The 18,309-nt window shown below is 45.0% G+C and overlaps 1 protein-coding gene across 1 annotated transcript; it reads right to left on the bottom strand.

The window, feature by feature from the left end:
• Positions 1 to 13,055: 13,055 nt before the first annotated feature.
• On the bottom strand, positions 13,056 to 16,018 carry LOC127216050 (disintegrin and metalloproteinase domain-containing protein 1a). The gene has a single exon (XM_051176581.1). It carries the CDS (start codon positions 15,698 to 15,700, stop codon positions 13,307 to 13,309), a length of 2,394 nt encoding a protein of 797 aa, XP_051032538.1. The 5' UTR covers positions 15,701 to 16,018; the 3' UTR covers positions 13,056 to 13,306.
• Between the last annotated feature and the right edge of the window lie 2,291 nt (positions 16,019 to 18,309).

Below are 18,309 nucleotides of genomic sequence, written 5' to 3' on the forward strand. Positions count from 1 at the left end.
GAGGAGGAAAGTGTGTCACTGTAGCCATGTCTTCCATGGCCCTCCTGAATCAGTTGATGCTATGGCCTGTGTGTTAAGTGGTGGCAATGACAGCCACTCTCCCTGATATTGAGCCCCAGGTATTATCCCCCCATCTATGCTGGGTAGTTAAGTGGTGGTTACTTCCCACCACTGTGAGCTTAGCTTGCTGACTGGGTCTTATCCTGGTGTCGCTGGCCTCTGTGTCCTTTCAAACAGCTTCCATTGTTGGTGGCTTCTTTCAGAGTTGGCTGCAGTACTCCATCGCTCAGTTCCTTTGACAAGATGAAGAGATGTGCTGTAACAGACTGTGAAATCTATAATGTGAGACTACCTTGAGAGAGGGCATAACATCCCCACGGCTCACTCAGCAGAGCCACACGGAACACCCCTCCCCCACGGCTCTCCCACCCTTCTTGTTGTCCGTTGCTCAGCTAACCTCAGAGGTTCCAGATCAGGGATCCTGGAGATAGCTTAAGTGCACACACTCTAGTATCTGTTCCCTCACCTCTAAAGCCCTTGCTCCATAGACAGCAGCATCCTAACCCTCTCTGAGAGGGGAGACCCAGCTGTTAGATCAGGCCAGTGAACTGACTCCCTTAGATGTGTATCATAGCACAGATGGGTTAGGGTTGCAGCCCGTGGGGAAGACAATAGTCACTCTTCCTATTTCTCCATTTGGCTTCTCAGAGTCTGTGGACAATGGCATGGTACCCTTCCTATACATGAGTTAATGTCCACAGTGGCTGGCATCTCTAAGGCCTCACCCTCTTGATAGTCACCCTGACACACTGATTCCTCCAGGGTTATGTATGAATTGTGTGTATTTCTTTATGTGGCAGTGCTTTGCTGTGTAGCCCAGGCTTCCTCCTGGTCCTGACATTTGGTGGGATTACATGTGTGAGCTTTCTTCTAGCCTCTGTGCACAAGGGCCACATGATCTCACAGAGGTGTGCACACAAACACAAAGTAAGTTTTCACAAGAAGTAGTTGTGCTTCCTATGGGATGCATTGCATTAATTCTGAATGTGTAAACAATGTACAAACATTAAATAATTCCAGCTCTTCAACTATTACCCCTACATGTTGGGGGATCTCATGCTTTTCAACTGACTTTGAAAAATGTTACATTGTTTTAACAGATAGTTTACCCACTGTACTGCCAAAAACCTAGAAGTGATTCTCTGTGAACTGTTTCCTCTCCCATCCCCTCACCCAGTCTCTGGTGGCCACCACCCACTCTGCTCTTTACCAAGATCAACCTCAACCTTTCTAGTTTCTTCCGAGGATTAGACACTTGGTATTTCTCTTATTGTCTGACTAACTTCACTTGTGACCTCCAGTTTCCTCCATGTTGTAGCAAATAAGTAGGTTGGCTGTTTGATCTGAGCTGTTGTGAACACTGCTGCAGTAGTCATGGAAGAGCAGGTATGTCTCTGGTACAATTAATTACTCATCTTTAGAATGTAACCAATTGTGGAGTTGCTAGATCATATGGATCCTATAGTCTCTGTGTTTTGTGAGGAGACTCCGTAGGTTTTTCTGTAATGGTGATGCTGGTCACATCCTCCTCAACAACGTGTATGAATTCCCTTCACATTGAGTCATTGGCTTTGGTCTCCTGACTCGATTTCTAGTGCCTCAATAACCACTGTGATTTGGCATTATTTCATATATTTGTTGGCTGTTTCAGGTTTTTTTTTGTGGGGGGGTGAAAGAATGTTTGTCTTTTGAGACATCTCATGATGAGAAGCACAGGTTAGCCTGGAAATAACTATGTAGCTCAGATGTCTTCCAATTAGAAACCCCCAATGGCAGATTTAAGGAAGTCCATGAACACCCAAATAAAGAATAACATATTTATTTGAGGAACACTCATACAATGAAGATAAATAACCACCCCTAGAAAGACAGGATCTGTGATGCAGGATGCTCAAACCACAACCCTGCTTCAGCACATGCCTTTAGTCCTGTCATTCAGGAAGCAGAAGCAGACAGATCCCTGTAAGTTCCAGGCCAGCCTGGTCTACAGAGTGAGTTCAAGGATTGCCAGAGCTACACAGAGAAACCCTGTCTTGAAAAGAAAAAGAAAAAGGTAGAAATCCCCTTAGCCTCCTACTTGTGCCCCAAAAGGTGGAGCTTCAAGCACTACAGTCTCTGGCCCATTTCCATGTGTCCTAGCTCCTTTTTTAGTTCTCCAGGCCCTTCATACTGGAAATCAAATCTTTGCTTTGTGTGTGCTGCCTCAGAGCTGCACACATAACTGTGTGTCTTCTCAGGAGAAGTGTCTATTGAATTCCTTAGCCCATTTTAAAATTTGGATTAACTTGGTTTTTAGTGTTCAGCTTTGTGTGATCATCGTATGTTTTCAAATTTTAAGGCCTTATCAGATGAACGGTTTAAAAGTCTTTTCAGGCTCCACAGGCAGTTTTGCCTCTGTATTTGGATTGACACTTTACTCTATTTTTACTTCCCTGAGCAAGAATTCTTTGGAAAGAAATCTTTGTCTAGAGCCGTGCTTTTCAGCCTTCCTAATGCTGAGACTCTTTAATACAGTTTTCATGTTGTGATGACCGCTCTCAGCCATAAAATTATTTTTTTTGCTACTTCATAACTGTAATTTTGCTACTGTTATCGATCATAATACAAATATATCTTGATATTCAGGATATCTAATATGCAGCCTCTATGAAAGGGTCATTTGACCTCCAAAGGGGTCATGACCCACAGGTTGGGAACTGTTGGTCTGCATCAATGCCTTGGGGTGTTTTGTCTCCTGCTGTCTGACAGCTCATGTTTCAGGTTTTACATTTCAGCTTGCCTCTCCTTCTTTCCCTCTCTCCTCCTCTTTCTTTTTGCTTCTTTATAGGAACTCCTATGTTCCAGACTAGCCTGGAACGCGCTATCAATTTGTCATGTCTATACCTCTGTCTTCCAAGTGTTAGGGTCATGGGTGTGCACAGCACAGCCAATTTATTCAGTGCCAGGGATCTAACCCTGGGCTTTCATACATGCTATGCAAGTACTGTACCAATTGAGGCACACGCACCTCAGGCCTCTTGTAGCCTTTTGACTCATTGTGAGTTGATACCTCCTGTGAGTTGTGTCTAGGGTATAACCCAGCTCTGTCCTTTCACGTTCAGTTTTGCCAGCAGGGTTAATTGATGGGGCTCTTGCACATTTGTCAGATGTCATGCATGCTGATGGCCTGAGAGCAGCATTTTAGCCTTGTGTATGGTTCTCTGTCCATTTAATTTGTCTGTGTATCTATTTTATGCTGCTTCCTTGCTCTTTTTTTTTTTTTTTTTTTTTTTTTTTGAGACAAGATCTCATGTATATCAGGCTGGCTTAGAACTTGCTATATATCTGAGGGTGACTTTGAGCTCCTGATTCTCTTTTCTTCACAACCTGAGAGCTGGAATTAGACATACATCACCCCACCCAGTTTTCTTTGTTAGCTCTTCAATTAATTCTTTGACCATTTCCTATATGAATGTACTGTTCTGCCCACACCCTTCCCCCGTCATGTCCCCCACATTACGTTCATGTCTTTTGTTTTGTTTTTGCTTTTGCTCTGACCCAGACCCACTAGGTTTAACCAGGGCCTATCATGTGGGCATGGATGAAATGCTGTCCTCCAGAGCATATGTAACTAACTCATCTACATCACTGAAGACAATGACTTCCTCTCCTCCCACAGCCAGGAGTTCCCCTGGGTGGGGTGGGCCACATAAGCACCCCCCCATGTGTAACTGAATGCTAACTAGCTCAGACTTGGTCACACTCTGTCTGGGTAACTGCAGTGTGAGCTCATGGGTGCTTCAGCTTTGCCACGCCCTCCTCTACCATTTGGTCTCTTGCATTCTTTCTGTCCCTTCTTCTGTGATATGCCAGGATCCTTGGAGGAAGTGACATCAGTGTTCCGTTTAATGCTCAGCACCTTAACAGTATGTCTCTCATTAACCATCACTTGCTGCAAAGAGAATCTGCTCTGATCAAGGCTGAGGACCCCATTAATCTATGAATGTAAACAAATTTCTCAGGCATATCCACTTAACAAAAGTAGTAGGTTTCCTTAGGTCCTGTGTCTTCCCCACCCAAAGACTTGGCACTGGGTCCACAGACCTGCATGGTCTTACTCCTACAGGGCGTGCATCAATTCTAGTCCTAAATCAGCTGGTTGCCCCCACACAGCAGTGCCTCTGTTGGACCAGTGAGCTTGTCTAGTTGTTACAGTCGCATGTAAGGTCTGAAGCTGGGGAAGACCACTGCTGACTTCTTCTCATTTTAGTTGTTATGACAAAGTACCATGATTAAGGCAATTTGCAGAAGGAAAGGTTTGTTTGGGGATTATAGTACCAGAGGAGAAAAAAGTCCATCACCATGACAGTGGGAAAATTTTGCAGCAAATACCCAGCATGGCAGCATAAAAAGCTGAGGACTCACATCTCAAACCACAAGCAGGAAAAAGAGAGAGCAAAATAGACATGGCAAGAGTCTTTTAAAACATCGAAGTCGCCCTTCCTTTTCCTCTTCCAGGGATGGTGCTTACAGGTGCTCAAAATGGTCCAGCATTTGACATACTGATGTAGGCTTTCCTACAATACAGCCTCTAACAAAACTGGGCTGTCTCGAACCCCTGGCAACAGGATTGTTTACCTTTATACCAAGAAGGTTGGGAAAGCACCTAAATCTGCATGTGGTGTGTGCCTGGGCAGACTTCGAGGGGTTCTTGCTATCAGACCGAAAGTCCTCATGAGACTAAGACAAAGAAGCACGTCAGCAGGGCCTGCGGTGGTTCCATGTGCACCAAGTGTACCCGTGGCAGGGTTAGGCGGGCTCTCCTTATTGAGGAGCAGAAAATTGTAGTGAAAGTGTTGAAGGCACAAGCACAGAGTCAGAAAGCAAAATAAATATGCAGCTTAAAAAAAAAAGACATCGAAGCCAAGCAGGTGGTGGCGGTGGCGGTGGCTGTGGCGCACGCCTTTAATCCTAGCACTCAGGAGTCATGGGCAGGTGGATCTCTGAGTTGGAGGCTAGCTAGGTCTACAAGTTCCAGAACAGCCAGGATTGTTACACATAGAAACCCTGTCTCAAAAAAACAAACAATACATCAAACCCTGCCTCTGGTGGTATACTTCAAGCTGAAGGTCAGAGAAGCAAAGCAGCCAAGCCACTTGCTCTTACCTCTACCTCAGGCTGAAAGGGTGATCCTATCTCCACCAGCTCCTCCAAGCCTCAGACTGATGCCTCTCCCTAACTTTGCTGAAGACTAATCTCAGAATGCATCCTGAGACACTGGGCTCCTGTCTTTTATAAACCTTTGTAGGGCTGGGATTAAAGCTCTAATTCTTTTTTTTTTTTTTTTTTTTTTTAGAGGAATTCAGTTTTGTGTAGGCCAGAGTGGCCTTGCTAGCAGAGAGATCCATCTGCCTGTCTTCTGAATCCTGGGATTAAGGGTGTGTGCCACCACCACCTAGCTCTATGGCTAGCTAGCATGGCTGCTGGGATGAAAGGTGTGTATTACCATTGCCTGACCTCTATAGTTTGGGGCTGGCTTTGCCTCCTGAACCCTCAAGCAAGTTTTATTAAATCATAATAATATATCACCACATCCAAGTATTCAAATGCCCAAACTACAGAAGAGACATTTCATTCAAGACACACAGTCCTGCAACTGCATGCAGAGTAACTTATAACTATAGCTAGGAAGGAAGTTTGTAGTTAAATCGGAGCATAGTTTCTCTGTATCATGAAATCAAGACGTGGTATCTTCAGTTACAGGGTCTTACTCTCTGGTCCTGGGAGTAACCCATAGCAGTAACATGGCCTGTATGGTTTGGGGCCTCTGTGAACTTTCTGTCTAACATTACTGGAGAGGAGTTGTTATTCTGTTTGGGATTGAACCCAGGGCTTCCTGAGTGCTAGGCAACCATTCTACCAGCTGAGCTACATTTCCAGTCTGCTACTTTGATTACTATGGCAGTTGAATAATGTGCCTTTTTGTTGTTGCTTAGGTTCAGTATGGGTTTTGGATAGCCTATGTTTTAGCTTGTTTATTTGTGTGGGACTTTTTTTCTCAATGTGTGCCAATCTATATGAATTTTAGATTTTTTTTTATTTCAGAAGGAAAGTCAATGTTTTTCTTTTTAAAAAAATGCATTGCATTTATAGTTCTTTTTTTTTAAGATTTTTAAATTTTATCTGTATGAGCATTTTGCCTGCACGTATATGTACACCACATTAGGGCTCCTCCATTCTTGGGTCATTTTGAGAGTGGTGTTTCCTTTAGCAAGGAACAGCTGGTAACACAGTTGCAGAGCAAGGCCTCTCAGGTGTTTGTGAAGGGAAGAGTGGTGAAGTGGCCACATGCAGTTGACACCAGAAGGGTTCGGATGTGCAGAGAGGAAGGGATGCACGCCACGGCCTTCTGCTTTCTTCTAATGCACTGCCGTGGTGCTTGGGAGGCCTCAGGTTGGCCACAGTGGCAGGAGGTGTGCCTTACAGGCAGCCACAGTGACCTTGATTGCCTTTAGTCCTTTCCTCCCACCTAAGGTAAAGTTATGGATAATAGAGGAGGATGAGTAGATAGGAGATGCACAGGGAGTCCAGGGAACAAGGAAACAGTTCACATTCACAGTCTGGCCAGTTGCAACATGTGGGGCTCTGGCACCGCAATGAAAAAGCTTCAAGATAATGTGGGTTAAAGGGATGAGACCTGAGTCTATGGCTGCCTTGGGAAGTGAATAAGGATGGGGTCAGTAGGTCAGAAAGAGAAGTGGTAGGTTGTGGTGACATTTTGTTTATGCTATAATAGATAAAGCTGAGGATCAAAGTGCAGAGCTAACAACACTAGTTAGCCACAGAGGTCAGGCAGTGGTGGCACACACCTTTAATCCTAGCACTCAGGAGACAAAGGCAGATGGATCTTTGTTAGTTCCAGACCACCCTAGGCTACACAAAATTGGGCCAGTCTAAAAGAGAAACAGCTCACATAAAGGTGATCCTAGCACTTGGGGTCACACACCTTTAATCCCAACACTAGGGAGTTGGAGACGGCTGTTATATGGCTGGGTAGAGATCGGAGCATAAAGCAGGAGGAGACAGGAGCTCAGTACAGTCTGAAGCAGTCAGTCTGAGGAGGCAGTCTGATGACAGGATTGCCCTTTTAGTCTGAGCATTGGTAGAGGTAAGAATGCTAATGGATTTCCACTCTGCCTCTCTGACCCTTTAGCCTTCACCCTCTGATAGCTGACTCCAAGTTTTTATTATTAAGACCAATTAGAATTCATGCTACAGTGGGTGGTGACAGGGATGCTGAATGGTTTACTTGTACAACCAGGATGAGGAGGCAGTGGTGGAAAGTAGAGGAATCCTGTGGCCAGTGTGTGGGGTTAGAAGCATCACTGCTGGGTAATTGGAGCCTTTGCAGAATGCCTGCTCTAAGGATATGGATCATGCCTTCTGGATAGCACCTAACAACAGAGTCCTGGGAGTCAGTGGAGAAGTTGCTCGTAGGAGTGAAATATGGTTCCTAGGTGCTGAGACGGGAGCAAAGCTGGGCTATGGGAAATTCAAGTACCTCCATCCATGTCAGTGTTGATTATCAGGCTGCTCCAAAAATCTCACCAGGTACACTCCATAGGAGGAATAACTGTGGGCTCTATTGTGCATTTTCTTGCCATGTAGCTCTCCCGGGCATGCAACTCATTTGAAGCCCTCTTCTTTCCTCCAGTCACAGAAGTAGAGCAGCCAAGTGCCACTGCTAACAGGCCAGGATGGGCTCCTGCACAGGGGCTTGTGCTCCCACACTTTCTGGTGTCTGTTATGGTGTCGGGTGAGCTAATGCTTTGTTAGGCCTATTTACACTTTCAGAAGCCCAGCCCCTCCTCCTATTGCTCTCTTACACTGTTTCCTTCCTCTCTAAACCTTTCTGCCCTCATCTTTACTATTCCTTCTACCAGTTTTGGGTTTGGCTGCTTTTGGCTTTTCCAAATCTGAGTGTACTAGGCTATTGATCTTAGAACCCTCCCCCTGCCCCACCCTCCTTTTGGTTTTTCCAGACAGGGTTTCTCTGTGTAGCTCTGGATGCCCTGGAATTAGTAGACTAGGCTGGTCTTGAACTCACAGAGATCCACCTGCCTCTGTCTCCCGAGTGCTGGGATTAAAGGTGTGCGCCACCGCTGCCCAGCTTCTTAGAGCTCTTTTTATGTGGGAACTGACTGCTGTGGCTGCCTTCTCAGCATTGCCTTACTTTAGCTGTAGATTCCCACATGTGGTGCTGACATTTACATCTGTATTTATAAATTCTCCGAGGTTCATGTCATTGTTCCCAGGTACCTGTGCATTGCCCATTCTTGTTGATCTGTAGTTTATCCTTCATCGTTTGAGAAGATAAGTAAGGTTGAGTATGGTTTGGCTTTTCAAGACAGGGTTTCTATGTTGTAACAGTCCTGGCTGCCCTGAACTCGCTCTGAAGACCTGAAGACCATGCTGGTCTTGAACACAGGTATCTACCTGCTTCTGCCTCCTGAATACTGGGATTAAAGGCATGATCTACTCCTGCCTAGATATGATTTTAGATTTGTAAAACTAATTTAAAGTTATTTTTTTTAGTTTCCTTCACCTGGTTGAGGTGTGTTCCCCATTTATCCTGCTTTGTTGAATAGCCTAGGCCAGCTGGCTCAGCTTCTGGGCTTGTCTCTACCTCCCATCTTAATGGCGGAGTGCTGGGATTCAGACAGAGCTGACACATGTAGCTATCTGGTGTTCATTCTGTGAACCAGACTCAGGTCGGCAGGCTTGTGTGGCAAGACTCGTACTCACTGGGCCATCTGATTGTTTTTTTTTTAGTTTCTTGAGACTAGCAGGGGTGGGGGCAGGGCGGGGTGGCACATGCCTTTAATTCCAGCACTCGGGAGGCAGACATCTGAGTTCAAGGCCAGCCAAGGGTACAGAGAGAAACCGTTCCCCAAAACAAAATGATTTCTTAAGACTTGATTTTTAAATTTATTTTTTTATTTTGGTTTTTCAAGACAGGGTTTCTCTGTATTGCTTTGGAGGCTCTACAGAGAACTAGCCCTGTAGGTCAGGCAGGCCTCGAACTCATGGAGATCTGCCTGCTTCTGCCCCCCAAGTGTAATTTTTAAATTTTTAATTATATCTGTGAATGCACATGTCAATGGAGGCCAGAAGAGTATCTGCCCCTTTGGAGGTGGGATGGCAGGCAACTGTGGGCTGCCTTGGCTTGGGGGCTGGATACTGAACTCAGGTCCTTTACAAGCATGATGTGCTGGTGTGTACACTTAACCACTCAACAACCTCGAGACTTGATTTTTAACTTAACATTTATCTTAGAAAATGCCCCATATGCCAATAGAAATAATATATGCCCTTTTGATGTCAGTATTCTGTAGTGTCTTCCAGGACATTTGTCCTACAGTGTGGTTAAACAGATGTCTTTGTTGATTTTCATTATGGATGATGTATAAAAACAAGTAGAGTATTGAATTCTTTCCTCTTAGTTCCAATAGTATTTGAGTGGTTCCATTGTAGGTATATATGTATTTATAATTCTTATATTTCCTATATGAATTTAGGCTGGCCTCAAACTATATAGCCAAGAACCTCCTGATCTTCTCTTATAGCCAAAGAGCTGGGGTTACAGGTGTGCACCAGCACATCTAATTTGTATGGTGCTGGGACTGAACCCTAGGCGAGCACAGTGCAAGCACAGTCATGCCCCAAGTGCTTGTCAGTTTTTCATGTGCATGTGTTCTCCAGAGGGTGGTTGATATTTTGTCTAGGGTAGAGCTTCTTGGCTGTTCTTTTACAATGATGAATTCCCTCAGCTTCTGCTTTCTTCCTTTCAGTTCTGAAGGGTAATTTTTGTGGACTCATATTTTATTTTTCATATGTATTTATGTATATTGTAGGTCCTAGGATTTGAACCTGGGCCTCTGTAGTGGCAGCCAGTACTCTTTCAAAGATAAGCCATCCCTCCATCCTAGGGCGTGGTAATTTTGTTGGCAGGTCTTCTCTCTAGACTTTGTGGTTTTGCTTAACAATTGACTGCAGGGCAGGCAGCTCTTATGTGTGGGTTTCACCCTACTGCTTTGGGATGCTATATTATGCTTTGACCTTGGACTGTTACACATTATTTATAATGTTAACACATTCTGTTGCATTTCTCATTTCTTTGTATCATCTGCCTGTACTGTTCTGTATCTAAGTTTCCTTAGGATTGTTATTTTGAATTACCCTCCATGAATTTGCTAAATTTCTTCAAGCTGGTCTTTATGGAGCAGTGATGCTCATTTTAAGAGGTGTTGTGGTTCCTTTCTTGATACTCATGTCCCTAGACTGATGTGTGTGCATGTGATGTAACCTCTTCTGACGTATGGATGAGACAGAGGGTGTCTAAAAAAGCAAGCCTGGTATGGTGGTCCTGGCACTTGGGACCAGAAGCTGGTGGGTTTCTAGGAGTTCAAGGCCAGCTTGGTCTACATAGTGAGTTTTAGAACAGCCAGGGTTGCATGAGACCTTGTCTCAGGAAACAAAAAACAAACAAAAACCAATTAAGCTGTCGTTTAGTGATAGAAAGGTGGTTTGGTGGTTAAGAGCATTAGCTGCTCTTGCAGAGGATCCAGGTTCACTTCTCAGTAGCCATGGGGTAGCTCACAGCTTTCTGCAACCCCAATTCCAAGGGATCTAACCTCCCCTGAAGGCGTAAGGCAGATGTGATGCAAAGAAATGCAGGCAAAACACCCATTCACATTAAACAAAAAAAAAAAAAAAGTCACGAAAAAAGTTCACTGATTGATGGGCTTATAAGACTTCACCCTAAGCCAGATCATTCCATTGGAGCATACAAGCACATGACAGGTTACACACACACACACACACACACACACACACACACACACACACACACACACACACACACAGAGTCCTCTTTATCAGCAGCATTTAGAAGTTTATCGGTGATCTCATTTCCATTTAGAACCACACAGACTGTTGGGTGCAGACCACAGGGCGGAAGCAGAGACCAATTCATGTCCTCTGCAGTTGCCCATAGGTGCGGATGCTGAGCTGTCCAGTACTGGAAGGTTTGGGGTGCTGAAGAGACACCATATTCTGGATGTGTAGCTGACTGAATGTTGAGGTGGACTGACTGGGTTTCTGCAGTAAAGCTCTTCAGACCTTTCTCGTCGTGGTTTCTAGAATAATTCTCTCCCATACTGGATACACTCTGACCTCTTTCCAGCAACATGTGTGTACACAGATGTCCCTTCTCTAGCAAGGCAGTTTGAGCCAACCCCACATCTCTGGCTAGCATCACCTTACTGCATAGTGCACACATCCACTGTGTGTTTAGCAGGCATCTCATACTAATTGGTTAAGTCTGCTGCTGCTGGAACTATTGAAGGCCCAGCCAGGTAAGTCCAAAAACCTCAGCTGTGTGTTGCTCTCATTCTCATCAGCAAACCCCTCCATCTTTGTAAGGTGTTGTCATTTCTGGCTTTAAAATATGCCTAGAGCAGTGGTTCTCAACCTTCCTAATGCTATGACTCTTTAATACAGTTCCTCATGTGGTGACCCCAACCTTAAAGTTACTTTGTTGTGCCAGGTGGAGGTGGTACATGCCTTTAATTCCAGCCCTTGGAAAAGCAGAGGCAGGTGGATCTTTATGAGTTCAAGACCAGCCTGGTCTAGAGAGCTAGTTCCAGAACAGGTTCCAAAGCTCACAGAGAAACCCTGTGTTAAATTTAAAAAAAAAAAAAAAAAAGAAAAAGAAAAAAAATTACAACTTCATAACTGTAACTATAACTGTTATTTACATTATGATTCATATCTGATATGCAGGATATGTGACATGTGAAAGGGTTGAGAAAGACTGCCAGGACCTAGACTCTAACATCTAAATCTAACTACTGTCCTCTTGAGGACCACCATCTTCCATTTGCAAAACAAACAAGACTTGAAACAGTTCTCTAACTATGCTATGAATTGCAGGCTTTTATTACAGTCCAGGCTGGCCTTGCATTTATGGCAATTCTCCTGCCTCAGCCTCCTAGTGCTGAGATTCTAGGTAAGAGATATCATACTTAATTGGGGACTGAATCTAGGACATTGCATGTGCTGGGCAAGAACACTGTCATTGAGTTATAATCACAGTTAATAGATTCTGAAGATACTTATATTCTGACTACCCTGTGGAGGAGGATCTTGATAGAACTTAACACCTATTTGAGAAAAAAGGTGCAGTCTGGACAAGCACAGCCTTATGAAATGTACTTCCTTTCCACGGAAGTGAAAGGCTCATAGGGCATAGAGTGTCAGCTGTTGGGTTAAACTTGGGGGTGCAGTACCCACTACATGTTCTTCCTGTTTCCTGGGAGCTGGGAAGAATTAAGACAGTGACTGATGTGGGATGAACTGTACTTTGTGCTTGCTCTGTCTCAGAGGAAACAGGAAACCTCCATATTGAAGACCAGGCAGACTGCCAGTCCACAGGACACCAGATGCCAGCTGCCCTTGCAGAGAACCCAGAGTCAGTTCCTACCACTAACATGGCAGCTTACAATTGTCTGCGACTCTTAATTCCATGGGAAATAACACTTTCTTCTGGCCTCCTTAGGAAGTAGGCACACAACTTACACACATACATGTAGCCAAATGTTCATATATATAAACGTAATTTTTTTTTTTTTTTTGACTTTTTGAGACAGGGTTTCTCTATGTAAACTAGGCTGGTCTTGAACTCACAGAGATCCACCTGCCTCTGCCTCCTGAGTGCTGGGATTAAAGGTGATTGCCACCACTGCACATCATTCTTTTTTAAACCAAATTCAGTAGAAAAATAAAATGTTATTATGAGTTTCAGCACTGCCAGGAGATCTGTGCTGAGGCTGCTTCCTGTGCCCAAGTACCTATTGAGTACCTGAGGTCTAGCCTTGTCCAAAAAGCTTTAAAATGAAAGATCCCAGAGTACAAGGATGACTAGTCTTGAGTGATGCTTCATCTGAAGAGGGCAAGACCTTCTTACTCATATTTATTTAAAACCACCTCAATTTTATGAACAGTAGCTGACAGGGCAAGTTAGAACATTCAGATCCTATAAAAACATTCATGATATAAGAGCAGCTGTTACTGAGTTGAGCAACACAAGTACAGATAACACATTACACTAAACTGTTCAGATGCAGCATACCCTGCAAACCACTTCTCAAAACTGCCCTGCAGATACAAGATCAGTATCAGCGATCCACGAGATCTTAAATACATTTCAGTGGGGTGGAGCCCACCCATAGGGCTGAGCTGTACCCTCACGGGGCTGGGCTGCTGCAGCATCTGAGGTTTCTGTTGAAGAGGATGATGAACTCCCTGGAGATACTGCTTCTAGTACTTCGGACCAGAGGTAGGTGATCAGCATTAGAGCACACAGTAAAAGGACAAGAAATATAGGGACCACAAGCACCACCACTTTCATGTTTACATCTTCATCTTCCATCTTAGGCTTGTTATGGTCGAGAACTAAAAATAAACTCAAGTTTTGATCAGCTGGCTTACTAACAGGACCACTGTCCACACTCCCCCCATTTCCTGGGCTGCTGCAATCAGGAGGGGCAAAACCATCATCACAATGACAGTGCCTGAGATTGTTACACACTCCTTTCCCGTGACACATTTCCTCTGGCTCACAGTTGTACTGGAGCACTGTGTGGTCAATGCAATAGTACTCCATGCAGACTTTGTTTGGGGCACAGTAAGTGCCACTCTGCACGTCTCCAAAGTCAGGGACGTCGGTGATGTTATAGGCATCCATGCTCCAGCACCAATCATCTCCATAAGGGACCTGGAGCAATGTGTGTTGGGGTCTCACTTGCGGCAAGTGGCTAACTCCTGTACATACCAGCTTCCCACAAAATACATCCTCATCGGAACATGTTTCGTATCGTGAGTTAGCTGTGGTGGGATGGCCACAGTTTCCAAACCGGTCCCCTTTGGTGTTCATTAAGATGTAACAGTCATCAGGGGCTGATCTTGCAGGATACCCATATATCTTTGTGCATTGCTTATCAGGGTTCTTACACCAACCCCCAGAGCAGTAATAAATCCTATCACACAGTGTGCCATCCTGCTTGTAGCTGTTTGCAGGGCATTCTTGAGAACTGCCATTACAGTACTCGGGCAGGTCACACACATCCTCAACAGGACGACATAAGACCCCTTTCTTTTTTAAGTGACATTTGTAGCAGCAGAGTCCGTCACTACACTCTGCACCGTCCTTCAGTGTACAAGTTGGATCACAGCATGGGTGATGGTCACAAGCAGGACCACAGTCACACTCCTCCCAATCCTCCACCACACCGTTTCCACATTTGGTAGCTCTGCGACTACGGCTTTGGTGCCAAGGCCTGTCAAGCAGGCAGGCCCCTCTGTGGTCATGGAGGAAACGGTAGAAGTCATCAGAGCTGCAGTTGCTGAAGCTGCCGCCCTTGGTGATATTCTCGTGCATGAGGCAGAAGTGCTTATGGTCACAGACGCAGGCCGGGTGGTCGTGCCTGATACCCAGGTTGTGCCCCAGCTCATGGGCCATCAGCGCCGCAAACAGCAGGACATCTTCATGGTGGAAGGCCTCCACAGCTGCTGCAAACCCGTCTGAACAGGCACCGTCGAGAAACGCCTGGCCCTCGTTCTCTCCTGGGTGATGCCCGACGATCAAGTGTGCAACATCGTGCCTGAGCCGGTCCACGAGCTTCTCCTGTCTCCAGCGGTTGAAGTTCCTCAGGGTAGCCTGCAGGTCCACCGGGGTCTCTATCAGGTCCCCCTCTGTCCAGATCTCCATGCCCACCAGCACCACCTCTGTGTTTAGTCCCCTGGTGAAGCTGTTGACCAGAGCAATGATGTCCACTACCGCCCGGACCGTCTGGTTGACGCTGCTGCCCCACATCTGAAAACGCTGGTGGTTGACCACGATAAACATCTCCACGTACTTGGTGTGTGACCTCAAGTCAGACAGCTTCCACGGGTCATCGGGCTCCCTGTTCCTTTGTTCCTGGCTGGTGTCCCCTGAGCTGCCTTTGGGAGTGACGCTGCAGGAGGCGTGAGGCTGTTGTGCCACAGTGTACAGAATGTGTTCACACCCTTTGGAAGAGAGCAGAGGCTTGATGCTGTAGGATGTTTCCTCCTTAATCAGGATGCCCCTGAGGCCGGAACAGATGTTGACAGATACAAAAGAGCCTGGCACCCCTTCCATGTAGCCTTCATAGTGACAGTCCCGTGAGAGGAGAGGCATTTCTTGCCCCAGGATGCCCCTGTGGTAACTGTAGACTGGGAAGTTCTTCACAGAGTAGTCTCCCTTTACCTTTAGGAGAAGCCGCTGCTGCTGGCCCTGCATCAACAGCATGTAGGACACCGTCCCTCCGGGGTCTTCGCTCCTCTCCACAGGCAGTCTCTTGGGGATGACCGTTTCATAGGACGAGTAATATATAGATCCTATGTCACAGAATGTACTTGGGAGAAAAATTAATAGCACCAAGATCCCTACTTTGACAGACGGGTGTCCTTGCACTAATTTCAGACCCAAGTCCAACTGCTGAGCAGGCAAGGTGTGAGATGTTATCTGTAGAGAAGACAGAATGGAGGTAATCCCTCTCACTGATGCCGCCAGTGACATGGCCCAAAGAAACCGTTATGTAGGATCTATGTCCATCAGTGGCACTCCTCCCTGATAGGGTTTTCCCCGACTCAGCAACCCAGATCTGTGCTTGTCCCTGGTGGGCTGCTGTCCATCTTGACTTTCAGCCTTCAGGCTGTCTTATGTTCTTCCTTCTCTCCTGGGCCACAGCAGTTATGGACAGCACAGGGACTCCTTCAGTGTTGCTTAAATTGCTCTGATGTTCATGGAGGTGAGCCCTGTAGTCTGCAATGACTCAGCCAGCTCTGTAAGTCAGATCATCTCATTCTCTCCTGGCTGTGGACATGACATCTGTTAACCTGCTCTTTCTTTCGGTCCCAACATTCTGGCGGGGTTTCGGGGGAGGGGTCAGAGCTTCTTGGGGTTCTCTGAACAATTAAGAATTCTCTGTTGTCCTGCCTCTTTCCTCATCCTCATCATGGTCATGCTTAGTGGTGGTTAGTTCTCTTTTATCCATGACTGCTTTATTCCTTTTATTCAGGAGAACAGCATTTGGATGTTCTGCTTTTGCTCATCTTTTGTGTATGTACCTAATGAATTCTGATACACCCACTTCAAACATGGTCCTTCTCCATGGAGGGCTTCTAAAGAATAAGTGTTAAATGGTCTTGTTTTTATCACAGAAACGTATTAGAGCCTGTAATCTAATTAAGTCCTCCCAATGGCCTCATCATAAAAATAAAATGGTACAACAGACTGGTGACCAATTTCACAATGAAGAAAATGAAAATGATCTCTGGAAGAACCCTTAAGTTCCCACAGTTGTCTGTTGACTACAGTGTGCTTCTACTGTCTGTGCAAATCCCAGGCTTTAGTTTTTACCTTAATGTTGGTGTGTTAACAGTATACATTTAGAAGAAAACAGAAGCTCTGAGTACACCTCTCTTCCCCCATTTCTTCATTCTCGTGCATATTCTAACATTAAAATAAAACTCTACATCTTACACATGGCATAAAAGTAATTTTAAATTACAGGGTATAACTACACTTCAAGTTGAAAATGGAGAAATGCCCCCTATTTCAGAAAGGTAGTGTGTTCCTGTAATCTCAACGCTTAGGAGGCAGAGACAAGAGGATTCTAAGTTTTGAGCCAGCCAGGAATACTAAGTCCAACAAGAACAAAACCCACAAAAACCCCACCACCACCACCACCAAAAAAATTATATCAGCGTAATCAATTGACAATACCTGCCCTTGTCAGGTGTCCTCAGGGTCCAGCAAGCAGGCACACACACACACACCCACACTGACTTGAGAACAGAGTCAAGTGAGTGCCCCACCCCCCACCCCCCGCTCACTGCCCTTTTCTGTGTGACTCGCGCCTCTTGTGAGCGCCTGCTCTGGAACTGATGTACCACTTCCTCTGTCATAACTCATGAACAAGAAAGGCCAGGTTAAGTTATTAGAAACCAAGGAGCAGTAAGGGAAGAGTTCCTTCCCAATTTAAAAATACGTAATTATAATGAAATATCTACTTTTCCAGTTCCCAAATTGAAACAAGTTTTCTTCAGTACATCCATACATCTTGACACACAAGATCTGATTAAAATCTTTTGACTTCTTTACCAACAATACATTCTATTCTTTGAACTTGTTCATTCTCACATGTATAAAGAACATATCTTTTTTTTTTTTTTTTAAATAAAAAAAAGCAATCCTTACAGTGATATTTCAAAAAGAAGTTTCTGCTGGGTGGTGGTAGCACACCCTTAAATCCCAGCACTCAGGACATAGAGGCAGGTAGATCGCTGTTTGTTAGTTCAAGGCCAGACTAGTCTACAAATAGAGTTCCAGCTTGGACCATTATACAAAGAAAACTTTGTCTTGAGAGACCTAAAATAAATTTCTAAGAGGCATTTTCCTATGGCCATGCTGCATGTGAGCCAGAAAGAAACTGCTCTCCAGTGAGAGACATGACAGTTAAGACACACCCTATCTGAGTGACAAGCAATGGTCTCAGTGAGCAGAGTCAGCAATGACGTAGCAAACTGGAGATGACAGCCTGTTGCCTGACAAGAGCTGGCCTTGTAACGTCCCCAAGACATCAGTGACAGGCAGGCAGTCAATTACCAGGAAGATAAGGTTTAACTTCCTGCTAGGTGTAGACTTTGTACTATTAGCAAAACTGACTCATGTTAAAGCGTAATTAACTACTGACATAGGAATATACAAAGAAAAAAAAAAAAAAACCTTTGATGCAGAATACAGAGTTTCTTGAAAACTGCCGTTGCTTGGGAGCATTTTGTTCAGGGTTGAACCTACTTTTGAATGGCATCATCTCCATGGTTGACAGACATCCAACAGGTCTCATTTGAACAAACGTAGATATGGATTTCATAATGGTGCTAGGTGATTTCAGCCTGAAGCCGCTGAAATAATCAAGCATACTCAAGACAAAAATCAATCATCAAGATGTCCTTTCCAGTCATATTTACAATGCATCTAAGCTTTTAGAAGACACCCTGATGATAAATTTCTAAGATGGATGGAAGAGTTAGTGTGTCAGCGTGTTCCTCTAAAGCAAAGACTAACAGCTGACTTCTGTCCCCATGGGTAGATGGATTCTGGCCTCTGGTCAAGCATGATGA

This window comes from Phodopus roborovskii, unplaced genomic scaffold (genome assembly GCF_943737965.1).
Source record: "Phodopus roborovskii unplaced genomic scaffold, PHOROB, whole genome shotgun sequence".
NCBI lineage: Eukaryota > Metazoa > Chordata > Mammalia > Rodentia > Cricetidae > Phodopus > Phodopus roborovskii.